This window comes from Macaca mulatta, chromosome 14, assembly GCF_049350105.2.
Source record: "Macaca mulatta isolate MMU2019108-1 chromosome 14, T2T-MMU8v2.0, whole genome shotgun sequence".
NCBI lineage: Eukaryota > Metazoa > Chordata > Mammalia > Primates > Cercopithecidae > Macaca > Macaca mulatta.
This window is the reverse complement of record NC_133419.1, coordinates 38,634,352-38,653,118: the sequence shown is the minus strand read 5'-3', so window position 1 is coordinate 38,653,118 and position 18,767 is coordinate 38,634,352. Positions and strand designations below refer to the sequence as shown.

General features: G+C 35.7%; 1 protein-coding gene across 1 annotated transcript in view; it reads left to right on the top strand.

Moving 5' to 3' along the window:
• The window catches only part of ANO3 (anoctamin 3), a 335,023-nt gene that overhangs the window by 311,432 nt on the left and 4,824 nt on the right, over positions 1–18,767 (top strand). The window contains 5 exon segments of the mRNA NM_001265904.1: positions 2,070–2,203; positions 3,347–3,499; positions 8,288–8,435; positions 16,394–16,474; positions 16,644–16,749. Of these exon segments, the coding sequence (NP_001252833.1) occupies positions 2,070–2,203; positions 3,347–3,499; positions 8,288–8,435; positions 16,394–16,474; positions 16,644–16,749 (622 nt within the window).

The window sequence follows — 18,767 nt, the reverse complement described above, 5'->3', positions numbered from 1 at the left end:
CTTTCCTTTAAAATATGACAAAACACTGGGTATTTAAAACAACGTAATATTGAGGCTTTGAGTCTAATCAACTAAAAACATGACTATTTGAATAATTTCCTGACTATTGGGGAAGAACTGGTTAGTTGTTTGGTGATATAAGTAGCTTGGAGTTATATATCAACTTATATTCTTATTTTTTTCTTTTGGCGGTACACATTTTATCAGAACATTCCTGAACAAAGACCTGGGGGTTGTAGAAGTGATATTAACCCTGCAGTCTGCTATAACATATTGTGTTAATTTACAGGCAGCCTTAGAGCATAGGCTGTGGAATTACCCAGACCTGGTTTAAATTCCTTCTCTCTTCCTTGCTAAATTTGTTTTATATTTCCTTGACAACTCTAAGGCTTTTTTAGTCCATTTATAAAATATAGCGTATTTATGAAGATTGAGATGACCCAATGCTTTTTAAACCTTCATCATAAATGACAGAACCTTTTTGTGAAGAGAGTTTTATACAGACTTAATATTCAAAACAAATTTAAGCAAATCTCTCCTAAACAAAGAGAGAATAGAGGATGGAGGATTGGGGAGCCCAGTTCATTTGTGGTATTCCTTTCATATTCTTGGGGCACTTCTTTAAAACAGGGTTTAGGAAAGAAACAGGAAATTAGGTGTCATTGTTTGAAAGAAACAGGAAATTAGGTGTCAAGTGCTTAGCACAGAATGTAACATGCTGTGAGTAGTCCTTAAGTATCAACAAGATGATGTAGGGGTCATTGCAGTATAAAAAAGTTCTTTTTATTGTCACTACTCATGGACTGCTACACTTGCCATGCACTTTAGACAGAACATTTTCATTATAGCCTTGCCCTAGGGGTCAGTCTGAATCACATATATCAAATCCTAAGGGTACCATGGCACATCCTACCCTTCCCGATACCTAGGCAAAGGCTTTGTTAAAGAAAAGTGAGCAGGAGTAGTCGAGCCATTAAAGCAAAACTCTTGTAAACCACAATTGTCTTTCTTCAAGCAAAACTTTAAACAGAACCAAAGTAAATATAATAGAAACAAGCAGATCTGCCGCAACTCTCTCCTCCAGCCCCTTTTTCACCTTCCTGAGGCTCTGGAGGCAACCTCCACTGCCTGACATTTGTTCTCTGATTGCTCCTCCAACTGCCACTTAGGTTCCATGATTAAAATTGAGAGTTGGGTGCTGTTCACCAAGTCCTGTAAAAATCACCTCGTCCTGGAGGTAATTTTCATTGAACTCTTAAATAATTCGTTACCCAGAAGGCCACAATATGTGCATACCAGGATATTTCTGAGTCACATAATTCCAAGATTGTACTTGGGCTAAGGAAACAGTATTGTTACTTCCTTCCCAGGTGTGAAAAATGGACTCATGGACCCAGACTTATTGCCTAGTAATTACTGTTCACCACAATAGCAGAATGTAATAATCACTAACACTTAGACTCCTCATGTTTCTAAACTCAGAGAGGTGAAGTGACTTGCTAAAAATCACATGGCTAATGCATTGCAGGGTGGGAACTAGAACTTAGATCTTTTGAAATCCTACCGTCAACTGGTTTATGTGAAACGTGATTTTTTTTCCTGTTCAGAGAGTATAGCTCAGAAGATTTTAGGTTATGAGCAATGAAAGAGTCAGACCTAATCACAGCAGGCAACATAGAAGTTTAAGTATTTCTATAGGTGGGGAGAGGGGAAGGAATCATAGAAATGAATATTCGTTTAGTCAATATCAAGGACGATTTTGGTGTACAGGGCATGAATTCCTAGATAAATATGGAGATATTTATAGGACCTAGGAGAGTTCTGGAAGACTGGGGCCTACTCTTCTATGCTAACGTTTTTCAAAAGATTTTTTAAAAATTCTTTAAGATATTTTAAGCTTTCAAAACATTTTTTAAACTTTTTTTTTTAAACTTTTATAAAAGGTAAAACCAAATACCTCCAGTTCCAAGGAGCTGGAATTGGTTTTACTCACTTCGTAGTTCACTATAAATTGTTAACTGGATGCTTGAATCAGAGCTCAAAAGCCCTTGGTCTGCTTTGTGATGTAGGTTGATCCAGAACTGGTGGTCACGACATAAAATCAAGCGGGGAATCCATGATGCTTCCATACCTCAGTGGGAAAATGATTGGAATCTACAGCCCATGAACCTTCACGGACTGATGGATGAGTACTTAGAAATGGGTAAGGAAAAGAAATCCGCAGGACTATTTGGCCTTCTTGATACTATTTTTCTACTTTACACAAGCTTTGGTTCAACAGAGAAAATTATCTCTTTCCTTTCCAACCCCAAGCATTCTAAAACACATCTACACCTTCATCTCAAGGAGCTAGAGATATTTACTCTTGGCAGATTCACGTTTTATTCTCTGAGAGCCATGCATTGACCAGAATGAAAGTTTTTCTCACAGTGGGACACCTATTTTATGAGCAAATATTTTAAGCAAACAAAATAATGCTGAACCAGTTTCTTTTCTTTCTTTTTTTTTTTCTTTTGAGACAGAGTCTTGTTCTGTCAACCAGGCTGGAATACAGTGGCACGATCTCGGCTCACTGCAACCTCCACCTCCTGGGTTCAAGCAATTCTCCTGCCTCAGCCTCCTGAGAAGCTGAGATTACAGGTGCACACCACCACGCCCAGCTAATTTTTGCATTTTTTAGTAGAGATGGAGTTTTGCCATGTTGGCCAGGCTGTTCTCAAACTCCTGACCTCAGGTGATCTGCTCACCTCAGCCTCCCACAGTGCTGGGATTGCAGGCGTGAGCCACCATGCCCGGCCAGCTGAACCAGTTTCTATGTTAAGAAACCTACCATTCTACTAACATAAAGCAATAATTATTTTTCACAATAAACCTTTGCACAGACTCAGTCTGAATCTTAACTTCTGAATCTTAACTTCTGAATCTTAACTCCTCCTCCTTCTTCTTCCTCCTCTTCTTTCTCTTTTTCTTTTTCCTTCTCCTTCTCCTTCTTCTTCTTTCTTCTTCTTCCTCCTCCTTCTCCTCCTCCTCTGCTTTGTCCCTATCTTCCCTCTATTTCTTCTTCTTTTTCTCCCTCCTTCATGCTGCATTATATAGAGGTGGAAAGCCCATAGACTTTCAATACATTCAGAACTTAATTTGAATACAGGTTTCAACATTTTCTAGCTATCTACCCTTTAGCAAGTTTAGTTAACATATATGAAATAAAGATGTCCTAACTGTAAAATGAGATAAACATATCTACTTTGTAGGGATGTCGAAAGCATTAAAGGCAATTTAGAAAAAGCAACTAATTTGTCACAAAGGAAGTTTATATTATTAATTTCCTAATGCTCTTCTTTTGCAGTTTTGCAATTTGGTTTTACCACCATCTTTGTTGCGGCTTTTCCTCTAGCCCCTCTTTTGGCTTTGTTAAACAATATCATTGAAATCAGGCTGGATGCATACAAATTTGTCACCCAGTGGCGGAGGCCTCTGCCAGCCCGAGCAACTGACATAGGTAAGATTCAGAAGTTAAATGATTTTTACGTTGCTAACACCAAGAGGTGTGCTATGGTTTGAGTGTGCCCCCAGATTCATATGTTGAAACTTAATTCCCAGTGTCATAGTATTAAGAGGCCTTTAAGAAGTGATTAAGCCAGCCAGGTGTGGTGGCTCACTCCTGTAATCCCAGCACTTTCGGAGGCCGAGGTGGGCAGATCAGCTGAGATCGGGAGTTCGAGACCAGCCTGACCAACATGGAGAAACCCTGTCTCAAATACAAAATTAGTCAGGAGTTCAACACCAGCCTGACCAACATGGAGAAACCTTGTCTCTACTAAAAATACAAAATTAGCTGGGTGTGGTGGCGGATGCCTGTAATACCAGCTACTCGGGAAGCTGAGGCAGGAGAATCATTTAAACACAGGAGGCAGAGGTTGCAGTGAGCCCAGATCGCGCCATTGCACTCCAGCCTGGGCAACAAGAGCAAAATTCCGTCTCAAAACAAAAAAAAAAAGAAGTGATTAAGCCATGATCCCTTATGAATGGGATTGGGACTCTTATGAAAAATAGCTTGAGGGAGTGGCTTCATTCTCTTCCACTTCCTCGTGGTGTGAGGACACAGCATTCATCCCTTTTGCTTTCCCACCTTCTGTTATGTGAAGACACAGCGTCTGCCCCCTCTAGAGGATACAGCAGCAAGGTGCCATTTTGGAAACTGGAAGCAAGACCATCTCCAGATATTGAACCTGCTGGTGCATTTATTTAGGGCTTCCTATCCTCCAAAATAGCAAGGAACTTCTGTTCACTGTTAATTACCCAGTCTCAGGTATTTTGTTATAGCAACACAAAGGGACTAAGACAACATAACTTGGTACTACTTAGCACCATGTGGTTTTCTATTGTGAGGACACCCTTCCAACCATAACAAAACTTAACACTTTTAGTTATGAAAAGAATAAAGGGAACATTAATTTAGTTGAGATTAAGTTTATATTCAATATGCTATTTCGTAAACTTGGTCATAACTAAAACGGATTTCATATATACTTTTCCATACCTTTCCATGTTAATAGACACAGCTCTGCCTCATTCTGGACAATTGCTGCACAGATTTCTATTATATGTGTATAACATTTTTTAAAATATTACTTTAGCCAGAGATGTTTACATTGCTTCAGTACTTTGCTAATATAAACAACACTGAAGTGACCATGTTCTTACATACTTTGCCAGATTATTTCCTCAGTATACATTTCTAGACTGGAGCTCCTGTTCAAAGAGCACGCACATTTAAATTTTTGGTACACAATTTGGCAGCATGTCCTCCAGAGATGTTGTACCAATTTACACACTCATCTTAAGTACATTTCTCTATTTCTGCAGCAACTCCAAATGTAATAAGGATTTTTGGATTTTTCTATCTTTGAGAATGTGAAGAGGAAAAAATTTATTGTTCTATGTACTAGCATTTTTGTAACTGTGAGATTAAATATATTTGCATTTCTTCTTTGCTAATTGTGTTTATGTTCTTTGGCTATTTGGCCATTATATTTGGTTTGGTTATCTGGCCCTGTATTGGAATACTAATCACACACACACACACATATATATACACCACATATATATACACATATATATATAAAACTGTGTATAAATATATGTAGATATATATGTATATAACATATATGCTGGTTTTCAATTTATTCACTTTATTTTGGATAAGGTTTCAATTTTTATATATAATCAAATTGACATATTTCCCTTGTTATTATTTTGGACATTCTTAGAAAGGTACTTTAGAACTAAAGATTTTTCACCTATTGTATTTATTGTTGTTTCATTATTTAGTTATGTCTGCTATTCTGTTTTGTTTATTTGCTTGCTGTTTGCTGTCATTTTATTATTTCATTTAAATTGTTGATTCATTTAATTGTTGTTCGTGTAAATTGTTGATTTATCTGGAATATGTTGTTGATAAAATTGAGGTCCAGGGTTTTTTCCCCAATGCCTAATCCATTTTTCCAAGACCGTTCATTAAATAATTCAATTTTTGAACTTATTTTATGTTATCTTACACTAAATTCTCTATAAATTCAATTATATTTATATAATTCACTTTTTCCCATTGTGCTACTTATTACATATACTGCTTTAATAAACTGTAGTTTTTAAATCAAAAGTCCAACTGTATTGGAAAGCAGCTCCACATGTCTCTTTTTTTGGGAGGAGAAATTTTCTGGCTAATACTGCAAGGTTATCCTTTTAATTAATTTTACCCATTTATATATTACATCGTCACCAAAGTCTATGTAAAATATGCTTATCTGTAAAGATTGAATACAATGCAATTTGAGTTCTCATATTTTAAGCAACTAAAATTATTGCTGTCCTTTAAATTTGGTGATGTTGTTGATTTCATTATTTAAACAATATAGACACAGGAGGGGAACAACACACACTGGGGCCTGTTTGGGTGGCAGGAGGAGGGAGAGCATCAGGAAAAATAGCTAATGCATGCTGGATTTAATACCTAGATAATGGGTTGATAGATGCAGCAAATCACCATGGTACACGATTACCTATGTAACAAACCTGCACATCCTGCACATATATCCCGGAACTTAAAATAAAATAAAAATAATATAAGCACATTAAAGAAAATCTAGAAAATAAAATTTTAAAAACTTCCATTTCAGCTTTAGTTAGCACTTACTATACCTTCCCATAGATAAGTATTTTCTAAATTACTGGATTTTACTTTGCTCAAGCCAGAGAACACGAAAGTGTATAAAGAAAACAGTTAGTAATCTTTCACCTTTATTTTTCTCTTCTACCTCAAGGAGTCAATGCTATCAATTTGGCATGTATCCTTTGCCATTGTTTTTCTCGCTTATAGAAATATACAAAAATATATTCGTACACATATGTAGAATTGTGCATTGTTTTTCCTTCATGAACATTCTCCAGCTCAAAACATATTTGTCCAATTTATTTTAATAGAATAGTAATAATTATAATACTGATACATCATAATTTGTATAACCATTTACTTATTTCCCACTATAAGCAGAAATACACATATAGTCATAGCTATAAATATAAATATGTACATAGTTATTATACATGTAGTACATATCACATATTTATATATGTGTTTGCATATAGTGTATCCATAGTATAGGTCCCAATAAGTAGGATTAAAATGTATACATATTTTAATTTTAAGATGTATCAGATTAATTACTAAAAATGTTGTAACAAGTCATACTTCCAGCAACACTGTAAAAGAGTTTCTGTTTCCACAATCCTTAAATAGCACTAGATTTTATAAGACTTTCAAATCTTTGTCAATCTATGGATTTTTAAAAAATCTTATTTTTTGAGTGTCATTTCTCTGAATACTAGTGATTGAAGCTTCTTTTTATCGGTTATTTTAATTCAGAAAGCAAATTGCTCCTTTTATTCTTCATTTTTCTCTAGGTTTATTTTATTAACATTTTAGGATCTTTTCGTATATTAGGCATGTTAACCTTTTTTCAGTTTTTGTAAACCAAATTGTTTCTCCCAAAATGCTTTCTTTTGCCTAAATATTGTGACTTTTGTAAAAATAAGTGTTTAATTTTAATGTACTCAAATATGGTTTGTATTGATTTTTTGGCCTATGATCTCATCAAGTAAACTTTAACATCTTTTTAAACTATTATTTTTAATTACAACTCAATGTAGCACATTATAAAAATTTTGAAATGCTGAGTGTGGGAGGAAGGAAAGTTGGCATGCTACATAATCACCTTTAGTGCAATAGAGCATTTTTTTCCAGGATATTTTTTTCTCATACATATTTTTAAAACTAAGTTTAATCCTACTGAAAACATTAGTTTTGACTATAATTAATAGTATACTACTTCTTTATACTATATAACTTCAAAAGCTTTGTATGTGTATATGTATTTCCATGATGCCACATTGACCTCCTAGGAAGTAAAAAATGTCTACTAGAAATTTTCAGGTCTGACCACCAGACTAGTTTTGCTTTTCTATATTTTTACTTTAAAAAGACATTTGACAGAGATAAAGACAGCCGGGCGCGGTGGCTCAAACCTGTAATCTCAGCACTTTGGGAGGCCGAGGCGGGCGGATCACGAGGTCAGGAGATCGAGACCATCCTGGCTAACACGGTGAAACCCCGTCTCTACTAAAAAAGACAAAAAAAGAAAAAAGTAAACAGGCGTGGTGGCGGGCGCCTGTAGTCCCAGCTACTCAGGAGGCTGAAGCAGGAGAATAGCATGAACCCAGGAGGCGGAGCTTGCAGTGAACCAAGATCGCGCCACTGCACTCCAGTCTGGGTGACAGAGCAAGACTCTGTCTCAAAAAAAAAAAAAAAAAAAAAAAAAGATAAAGACAAACCTCAGAGTGAATGCAGATATTTCACAGTGTGCATAACCATGCATGCAGAACTTTAAGTTTCTTATGTACTATTTTTATTGCCTCAGCAAGGTCTGTAAATTAGACTTTGAAATATCTTGTGCACCTGTGCACCTGTGCCATGTTTCATTGTAGCAGACATGAACCCAGTCCTAATGGCATTTCAATTTTTAAATCTTTCTAGATGAGATCTATCTTCTCTTTGTGGAAAAAGCATATTCAATAGCTATAATGTCTGTATTGAGATAATATACTAAGAAAGCACAAAGTGGACAGAACTGTGGTCCCAACATAAGTAAAACATTTCCAAAATAAGATTATTTGCAGGCTTTTCATATTTTTCATTTTTGTTCACCATGATTAATCTTTCTCTTTTCAGGTATCTGGCTTGGAATTCTCGAAGGAATCGGTATATTGGCTGTGATCACCAATGCATTTGTAATTGCTATTACTTCTGATTACATCCCACGTTTTGTCTACGAATACAAATATGGCCCCTGTGCAAATCATGTAGAACCAAGTGAAAAGTAAGGTTTAAATTTAAACATTCTCCTGATATGTTTTACATTTGTAATTAAAATGGGATCTGACTGGGAAGTTTTGTTCTATGACCATTTAGGGTGGTGTTTCTTAGCCTTGCATTTATAATGTGTTTATTAGATGAAATGAAGCAAAGTGAAAAGGACAACAGTGTTATTATAGCAAATAATCTTAGAGTCCATCTAATGTTTTTACTTGGAAATGCATCACAAGTATCAAAATAGTAAAAAATGTATTTAGAAGTTACATTCTGTGAATAGAAGTTGTCTTAGAATAACTTCTTATCATCTATATGGTAAGAATGTAATCTTCTTACCATATAGATGTGGAAATTGCAACCTATACTGGCTAATCAAATTGCTGAATGGAGCAGTGCTAGTTTCTGGGGAGAAGCAGAATTTGAAGAAACTGTCAGCTCTGTGACTAGAGATTTTCAAAAGGGATTTACAACTAAGTGTTTTCAGGACGCAAAAAATCCGTCTCCCATGTATTTTCTTTTAAAATTTAAATCCACTCTTTACAAACAGTTTCTCAACTTCTTCTCTGTTGATGTTTTAGATCAGGTAATTCTATCTTTTCATGGAGGTCAGAGGGGCTGTCTTGTACATTGTAGGATGTTTAGCAGCACCCTTGTTACCACCCAGTAGATACCAATAGTAACCTCCATACTCCCAAAGTTGTGACAACCATAATTATCTCTGGGCATTGCCAGATGTCCGCTGAGGGACAAAATCACCCAGTTTAGAACCACTGCTTTAGGTGATACAGGTTTTTTCAACTCTTTCCTTACTGAAATAAAGTACTAGGGGAAAATGTAAGAGAGCATTGGATTTGAGGAACAGAGAGGAGTTGTAGGCACATAACACAGAGCTGTAGCTAGAGATCAGCCTTAGGTGTGGAAGAAGTGACAGGAGAAGCTGCTTCTCCTGCTTCCTGCAGGAGCAGCTTTGGGTGTGCAGCTGATCTGGATGCAGGACACGTGCCACAAGCAGGATGAGCCCTGGAATAGGAGGAAATCCACTGTTAACTGCTGAGGAACGGACGTTTTCTCAGATCAATGAAATATCTTTCTGTATATAAATGTCTCAATTTTTCAGATAGGTGATAAGGGAATGGATATTTCCTTCATATATTGCATATTTTGGGGTCTTGTCACAGGATTTTAACTTGAAGCCAGACATTTTAGGTTTGAGTTCTAACTTTGCCTTTTAGTGAAAGACACATCATTAATCTGGACCTAGTTGGTTCATAATAAGAAATGTTCAGCCGGGTGCGGTGGCTCAGGCCTCTAACCCCAGCACTTTGAGGGGCCGAGGTGGGCAGATCACAAGGTCAAGAGTTCAAGACCAGCCTGGCCAACATGATGAAATCCCGTCTCTACTAAAAACACAAAAATTAGCTGGGTGTGGTGGCAGGTGCCTGTAATCCCAGCTACTTGGGAGACTGAGGTAGGAGAATCGTTTGAACTCGAGAGGCAGAGGTTGCAGTGAGCCGAGATTGTGCCATTGCACTCCAGCCTGGATGACAGGGCGAAACTCTGTCTCAAAAAAAAAAAAAAAACACCCCCAAAAAAGCCCTTATGCTTAAGAAATGGTGTCAGAGATAAGATCTTATGAACTGTAAAGCACTCTCTAAGTGTAAGTGGGATTTTGTATTAGTAGTTTAAAAAACCCTCTTTTTTCTTAATTCAAAATAATCTAGAAGCGGATGTTAAGGATTTAAAACATACAGGCTTGTTAAGGAGCCCTCTTCCATAGCATTATTTGCCAGTGTCTTCACTGCCACCTAGTGGCAAATGACAATGAGATTGACTGGGTATCTAGTACTCTACATTCCAGAGCCTGCGTTTCATATAGATAGCCCCCGACATCTTCTCCATATTCATCGGTTAGGAATATAGATTAATTTCAAGCAAAGATGTGGAGGGCTTATGTTACACTGACAGCACACATTCAGAGGAGCACCCTGTTTAATTATTTTCCCTGTATGCTTAGCAGCTACATTGGCATAGATTCATTCAGATTGGAAATTTTCGGAGGGGGCAAAAGGACAAGATGACAGTGGGAGGGGAGGATATTGGCAAGAGAGTAGATGAAATGATAAATTATTGGCTCTAGTATGGACAACGAATGGAGTGAAGCCAGCATAGCTCTGTAATTAAGAATTCAAGGTTTAGGATCAGATAGATGCATGTTTGAATCTAGGTTCCAACAACCGTTGTCCGAGGGCAGTCCTTCTTAACATGTGGTCTGCAGATCTCCTTCAGGGGTCCATGAAGTCAGTGCCATTTTTATAATGAAATTAAGATATAATTTGCCCTTTTCATATATTGACATTTTCTCTAGCGATCCAAAAATATTGGTGAATAAAGTTTCTGGTAGTTTCGCGTAACTAAAGGCAGTGGTACCAAACAGTATTAGTAGTGATTGTATTCCTCACCATAATTTGGCCAACATAAAAAATTTCAATAAGAAGTTCAGTGTGTCCTCAGTGAAGCAGCAATAATTATTGATTTAATAAAATCTCCACTATTGAATAGATGTCTTTTAAATATTTCATGTGACAAAATAGGAAGTGTGCATAAACCACTTTCTGCTTAATTCCAAAGTGTGATTGATGGTCATCTCAAAGAAAAAAAAAACACTCATGTGATCGTTGGAGTTACAAACTGAGCAAACTTTTTTCCAACATTAAATAATGATTGCCAGACAAACTATGATTATTCAGACTTGGATACTTAGCAGTCTTTTACAGAATGCTCACAACTAGCCTGTCATTTTTAAGAAAATAATTGCTATATTTATTGCCATTGAAAAAGTTCAAGCACTGAAGTGAAAGTTAGAATTTTGGATAACTTTTATTTACCACTTTGAGCTTAAAAGCTTCCCAATGCTGTTAGATTTTTTTCTGATAAAAATAAATGGCGATATTAACAATCGTGAGTTTTTTCATGGTATGTAGTAAAAATATGTCAACATTTGGAAGAGCTGCATGATTCCAGGAATGAATATTTTCCAAATAACCCATATTTGATGTTACAAAATCATGAATGAATTAAAGACGAATTTAAAATACAAGTTAGACTTAGGGATTTTAATGTAACAGAATAAAAACTTCATTGATATGGTTTAATTCCACATTGCAACTAAATGTTAGAAAGTATCACATGTAGAGCTTTGAGGGAATGTCAATGAAAAATATCCACAATTGTTTCAAGTACTATTAAAATAGTCTTAATATATGAGACCAGATTTTCTGTTTTTTCTTCGACCAAAACAACATATTGCAATAGATTTTATATAGAACCAGATATGAGAATCTAGCTGTCTTCTGTTAAAACAGGCATTAAAGGGATTTGCAAACATTTAATGTCATTCTCAGTATGTTTTTCTTTTGGAAAATATAGGTATTTTTCTTTAAGAAACAGGTCATTTATATTAATTTACCTTAATATGAATTATTTTTGTTTTTAAATGAAGTAACAGACATTTTCTAAATTTCTCAGCTTTAATTTTGAATATGTTAAAATATCAATGATACATCTTTGTGAAAAAAAGAAAAAAAGCTTCTTCAGATCCTCAATAATTTTTTAAATACAAAGGGGTTCTGAGGCCAAACGTTTTTGAAATTACAGGCCTAGATAAAGTTACTTAATCCCTTTAAACTTCAATTCTTTAATCATTATGATGGAGATAAAATATATATCTTTTAAGGTTGTTGTAAAAATTAATTAATTTTAACAATTCTTTGAACTCACCTAGATCTCTAAGGCATTGGTCATAATAACTCATTCTTGCCCCCCCCTTTCCTTTAATGTCCTCTTTTCCATCCTTAACCATCTTACAAACCAGTTGCCCAATCACCATAACCACTTCCTTGGATACGTAGGTCTTTCCTCCATTCACTTTGTTACGGAAATGCAGAATCACATCCTTGGTTCTCCAAACTCTTTGTCTACTCTGCACTGCACTCATGCAGCTGCATATGAATGAAGGAAAATGAACTACCACACCGACTAGTTTCACTTTAAATTTGTATCACATACTTTGTGTGAACCTGACAAACGTATTTTATTTTCCTAGTTCATTTGCCCATTTACTTTTTTAGAGAAGTTTATCATACTTTCTCCTTGCTCCTCAAGCCTTCTGCACCTCCTTTTTTATTCTTACTCTGACCTGATCTTGCTTCCTACTTAAGAAAAATTGAATCAATTAGAAAAGATCTTCCACAGACATCTATTATCACATCTTCCTACCTACAGTATGTGTCCCATATAGCCTGCCTCCTCCAAGTTCCTAGAAATAGAACCATCTGTGCTCCCATTTTGAAGGCAAAATTCCTCCACTTATGTCCTGGATCTCTTTCTCTTTCTCTGAGACCATCATTCTAGTAATTCACCCCTTTTTCTCATACATTATGTATTTTGCCTCTATTTACTTTTTCACATTAACATTGAAACATGCTTTTATTCTTCTAGTCAGTAAAGTCCTCCTTGTCCCAGCTGCCTTCCAGTTACATCTTTATGTCTTTGCTCCCATTTATCACAAAAACTGCATCCAAAGATCTTTCTCTTCCTATGTTCTCCAATTCCCCTTCTCCTCTTCCCTTTTAAACTCTCTTCAGTAACACATATGCCCCATGGCTCCATCGAGATGTCATGATGACTTTCACATTGTCAAACCCACTTGTCGACTCCAGTTCTCACATCATTTGGCCTCTCAGCAGCATTTGACAATTGATCATTCCCTTCTTAATATACTTTATTCACTTGACTTTCAGAAAGCCACATAATTTTGGTTTTCCTGCTACCCCACCAGCCACACCTAACCAATCATGTCTGCTAGTTCTCCTCATCTCTCAGCTTTAATTTTGGAGTTCCCCAAGGGCTCAATCTATGGACTTACTATCGTCTGTATTTCTGTTTATTTCCTTGACCATCTAATTCAGTTTCATGGATCAATCTACTCTCACACCTGAATTCTAGCCTTGAATATTCCACTATCTACTTGGCATCTCCTCTTACATGTCTAATAAACATCTAAAACTTGCCATGCCCAAATTTAAAGTCCAAATTTCACCCAGTCCTGCTTCACGTTTGGTCTTCCCCATCTCAGTTAACATCAATTTCATATTTATAGTGGCTCAGGCCATGATCCTTGGTAATCAGCCTTGAATACTTTTTTTTTTCACGCCCCACACAATCCACTGGGAAACATGTTGACCCTGCTTTCTAAACATCTCCTGTTCATACCACTTCCACTGCCACCACCTAGCGCAAGACACTATCATCTCTCACCTGGATCCTTGAATAATCTTACTTAAAACTTAAGTTCATTCATGTGATTCATGTGCTCAAAACAAAGTAGTGTCTTCTTATTTCACTCTAAGAGCCAGAATCCTCCCTACATTCATACAAAGTGAGCTTCTTCTCGGAACTCATTTTCCAACACTATTTCCCTCCCTCCCTTTGTTTCCACCACCGCTGCCCTCTCACAGTCCCCAGTACATGCCAAGGACTCTGCTTTTTCTGCTTGAAACTGCCCATCCCCAGATACCCTCATGGCTGCCTCTCTCAACTCCTAATCTTTCTTCATGTTACCTTCTTAACAAAGTCTACCCTAAGGACTCTATGTGAAATTTTAACCCCCTAATTCCAATTTCCCTTAGCCTAATCTATTATGTTGTGTGGTAGTCAAAGGTTTACATTACTTTCTTTAAGAACATCCAATTTCTCCAGCACCATTTGTTGAAAAGACAATTATTTCACCAAGGATGGCAGGGCCATTCTTGTCATAAATCAGGTGAATGTGTATTTGTGGATCAGTTTTTGAACTATCTCCTCTTCACTGGCCTATTGCCTTTCCTTGTATGAAGATCACGGTGTCTTAATTACTGTAGCTTTACAGTAAGTCAATATTATGTGCTGTAATCTTCTGTACATTTTCTTCTTCAACACTGATGTTGCTAATATAGATTCTTGACATTTACATATAAACTTTAGATTCAATTTATCAGTTACCATTTTTTAAAAATTTGAGAGAATTGACATTTTAACAACCAGTCTTTAAACATGCGGACTCCATTTACTTAAGTGTTTATTGAATTCTCTGAGACATGTGGTTTGTTTGTTTGTTTTTAGATGCCAGCGTAGAGGTCCTATATGGCATTTTTAGATTTATACCCAGATATTTGGTATTTGTAATGTCACTATAAGTAGTATTCATTTAAATTTTATTTTCTTTTGTTTGCTGCTGAAATATTTTTTCTATATTGACCTTGTATCTATCTAGTGACCTTGCTAAATTCACTCATTAATGCAAATGGGTTTTAGATTATTTTATATTTCCTATATACATAACTATGCATATGTGAATAAAGTCATATTTATATATTGTTTCTTTGTGTTAATTCCAGTTAAGTGTTTGTCTTCTCACTGACTTCAGGAGAAAGTGTTCAACATATGTGATATTAGCTATATGTATTTATGTAGACATTCTTCATCAGATTAAGATCCTACCAGATTTTTGGTTTGTTGAGTAGTGTTTATTGTATCTCCAGTTGAATTTTATGAAACATTTATTTATTAATATAATCCTATGGTTTTCTTTTTGTTCTATTAATGTAGTGTGTTCCACTGAGCGATTTTATATGATAGAAAAAACCTCGTATTGCGAGAATTAGCTCCACTTGGTCATGAGATTCATTTATGGCCTATGGACAACTCAAACTTATCTTTCGGCCTTCCACTGCCTCAAAACTTTTGAGAAGCTATTAGTGGCAGGCCCCCTCCTTCTTGCAGTAGGACTTGTAGAGGCCTTTTTCTCTTAAGTGCTGTGACACTCTCGAAGATTTCATTCTGCCTTTTGAAAACCAAATTCACTCCCACCTCCAGCTTTCCGGGCTGCCCAAGAACTTAGCAAATATCTCATGAGAAAAACATCCAGGCATATGGGGCGTCTGTACCTTCCAATCTGTCACACCAGCCCCATGCCATTGGTAAAACTCATTGGTTTCTATTGCCCTTGGTACAGACTCTAATGTAAGAGTGTACCTTAATTTAAATACCAGGAAATCAGGGTTAACAACAACAACAACAACAACAAAAAGCTACTGCACAGTTGAACTGAGCCTAATTCTTAGTATTCACCCAGATTTGGCAAATGAATGCCTCCAGGAAAGGGAAAGAATAGGTGATTGCCAATTTCCCTAGGAAGGACTTTTCTCTCTCTGGAACGTTCATTCATCTAGTTCTTGTTTCCATACATCTTCATTGTCTTTAAAAACTGGATTTTTGTTACTGTAGGAATGCTGACTTAACAATATCCCGTCTGGAAGAATTACTTCATTTTTATTTTCATAGCACCTACTGCATTTTAACATTCAATACAATTTACTTATTAATTATGTTTATTGTGTGCGTATCTCTCCCCTCTCCCACCCTACTAGAATGTAAGCTGCACAAGGATAGGGGTTTTTGCCTGTTCTGTTCACTGTTAAGTACCAAGCATCGAGAATTTTTCCAACAAATCATAGGTCTTGAATAAATATATATGTTGAATAAGTTAAGAATAAGCAATGTTTATTAACTACTTAATTATAATTGAACAGTATTATGTGCATGTATATTTATAAAACATATTTTATAGAGTTTTAATACATAGAAAGTAATTATCAGAATGTCTAGTGTGTGGAAACTACTTAATAAACATAAACCAGATGAAAAGGCAATATAGGAATTATTGGGAGAAAATGGCAGGGCAGGAATCTGTCTCATTAAGGTACAATTATGAAAGTTAGGGAATGGAATAAAAGAGCTTAGTTGCTAAAAGTTTATCGTTAGAATGGAAAGAATAATACATTTATAAAATCCTGGCATTTGTAATACATTAATTAGGCTAGAAATGTATGAATCTTTGAATCACATGATATTTTTCTTTTCTCCCAGTTGCTTAAAGGGATATGTCAACAATAGCCTATCCTTCTTTGACCTGAGTGAGCTTGGCATGGGAAAATCTGGTTATTGCAGGTACTTATAATAGTTTCTTTCCTGCTTGCTTTCACCATTCCATGTATTCCCCACTGCATGTTAATGAGCACATTTAAACTGTTATTTTGGCATTTGGGCAAATCAAGAAAATTTGGGCCTCCACTGTTTGATCTCTATTTGTCATTCTCTTTGTTTTTGTGGATTTCAGGTACAGAGACTACAGAGGCCCCCCCTGGAGTTCCAAGCCCTATGAGTTTACTTTACAATACTGGCATATTCTTGCTGCTAGATTGGCCTTCATTATTGTATTTGAGGTTAGTCACAAGCTGAGTTGAAAATGACTATGGATAAATGCTCTTCTAAATGATTTATCATCTGCCTCTTCGAAATCAGTTCCTCACAGACTTCCACAAAAACACTTAAGTAGGTCCCGTAAAAGGCTTTAATACAATGAAAGCATTATTACAAGTACAGAAAAGCAAGCGCTGAATAATGTAAGAGTGTACATTAATTTAAATACCAGGAAATCAGGGTTAAAAAAAAAAAAGCTACTGCACAGTTGAGCTGAAAACTTTTGAGCCTCCTACTTTTGAGTCTTTTAGTAACCAAGTTTAAAAAGGAAAGGATGATTTTCATCATCTGATAAAGGAATCCATATCGATTCATTGGGGTGGAAAAAACTGATTTTCTGAACAATCAATTCCAATTACAGTTGATCACTTACATGTTTGTATAAGGAACACTGGATGATTCAATAAATTGTGCTTGAGAACATTTTATTTAAAAATGCAGAGACTTTGATTATCAGATCCATACAATAATATCTGATTGTAATCCTGTGAAGAAATTTGGCAGAAGCTATTGTATTATTGCCTCATTTAGCATATCATTATTTCAATACAGTGAAGAATTTAGCACTGGGATATATTGAGTATATACTCCCTGAGGTACCACTAAGGTCAATAAAAAGACTTTAAATGCATCTGTTTTACATGGGCACACCAATTTATTCAGAGAAAAGGTAGCCATATCTAAGACTTTTGGAACAAATATTTTTAAAGGTAATATACCTCTCAACTGATCTCCAAAAAGTACTTCAAATTTTGTAGTGAAATATCCTTCATCTTTAAAATAAAATGCTTACCCCTAAGGGTATCATCCGGGACTGAAATTCTATTACTTAACGACTTTGCACCTGTATACATATCTCTAATGAAGTGAGAGTGTCTAACATAAGAGTTAAGGCATATTTCCAATCCAGTGATTAAAAAAACTTCTATTGTGTTTTTATTTACACTTCTTCTCCCATCTTATTTTGGAGCTCAAATGAACAAAGTTAATAAAATGCATGGATTCAAAGCAAACTGTCATCATTGATCCATGTAATTTCGTCACTATTTTTTTTCTTCTTCTTTCACCGTTGCTAATTCCATTACCCACCCATTCCAAAAACATCCCCTCCCTTTTCATCTGTATAAATTCTCCCATATATTTACTTGCATATGTGTTTGTTTACAAAAAAAATACATAGTGTTAATTTTAGTGTTCCTTTTCAAAATTACTTCAATGGTATTGTTTCATGAAACTTATTTTGTACCTTACCCATTTTATTGTTTTTAGATATATAGAGAGCTAGCCATGAGATTGATTCACATTTAGAACATTTTCTCTGTCTTCTATATGATATTTCATCAAATTTATTAATCCTTTGTCAGATGGATAGTTTGGAAATATTTTCTCAACTCTATCAGTTGTCTGTTCTGTAGATTTTTTTTATTTGCCATGCAGGAACTTTTTAGCTTGATGTGATCTCATTTGTCTATTTTTGTTTTTATTGCCCATGCTTTTGAGGACTTACCCCAAAAAAATCTCTGCCCAGGTCTATGTCCTAAAGCATTTCCCCAGTGTTTTTCTTCTAGTGGTTTCATAGTTTTGGACTTACACCTGTCTTTAATCCATTTTGATTTTATTTTTGAATTTGGTAAGAGATAGGGTTCTGTTTTCATTCTTCTGTACATAGATATCCAATTTTCCCTCCACCATTTATTGAAGAGACTATCTTTTATTGTATTAAATATTTTCCCCTTAGAGTGCCATTTAGAATGAGTTGAATAAACTTTTTAATTATAAAATAATTCTGCATTAAATTCCACTAGTCAGTGTTATTAAAATTATACTAACTTGGCCAGGTGTGGTGGCTCACACCTGTAATCCCAGAACTTTGGGAGGCCAAGGCAGGCGGATCACCTGAGGTCAGGAGTTCGAAGCAGCCTGACCAACATGGAGAAACCCCGTCTCTACTAAAAATACAAAATTAGCCAGGTGCAGTGGT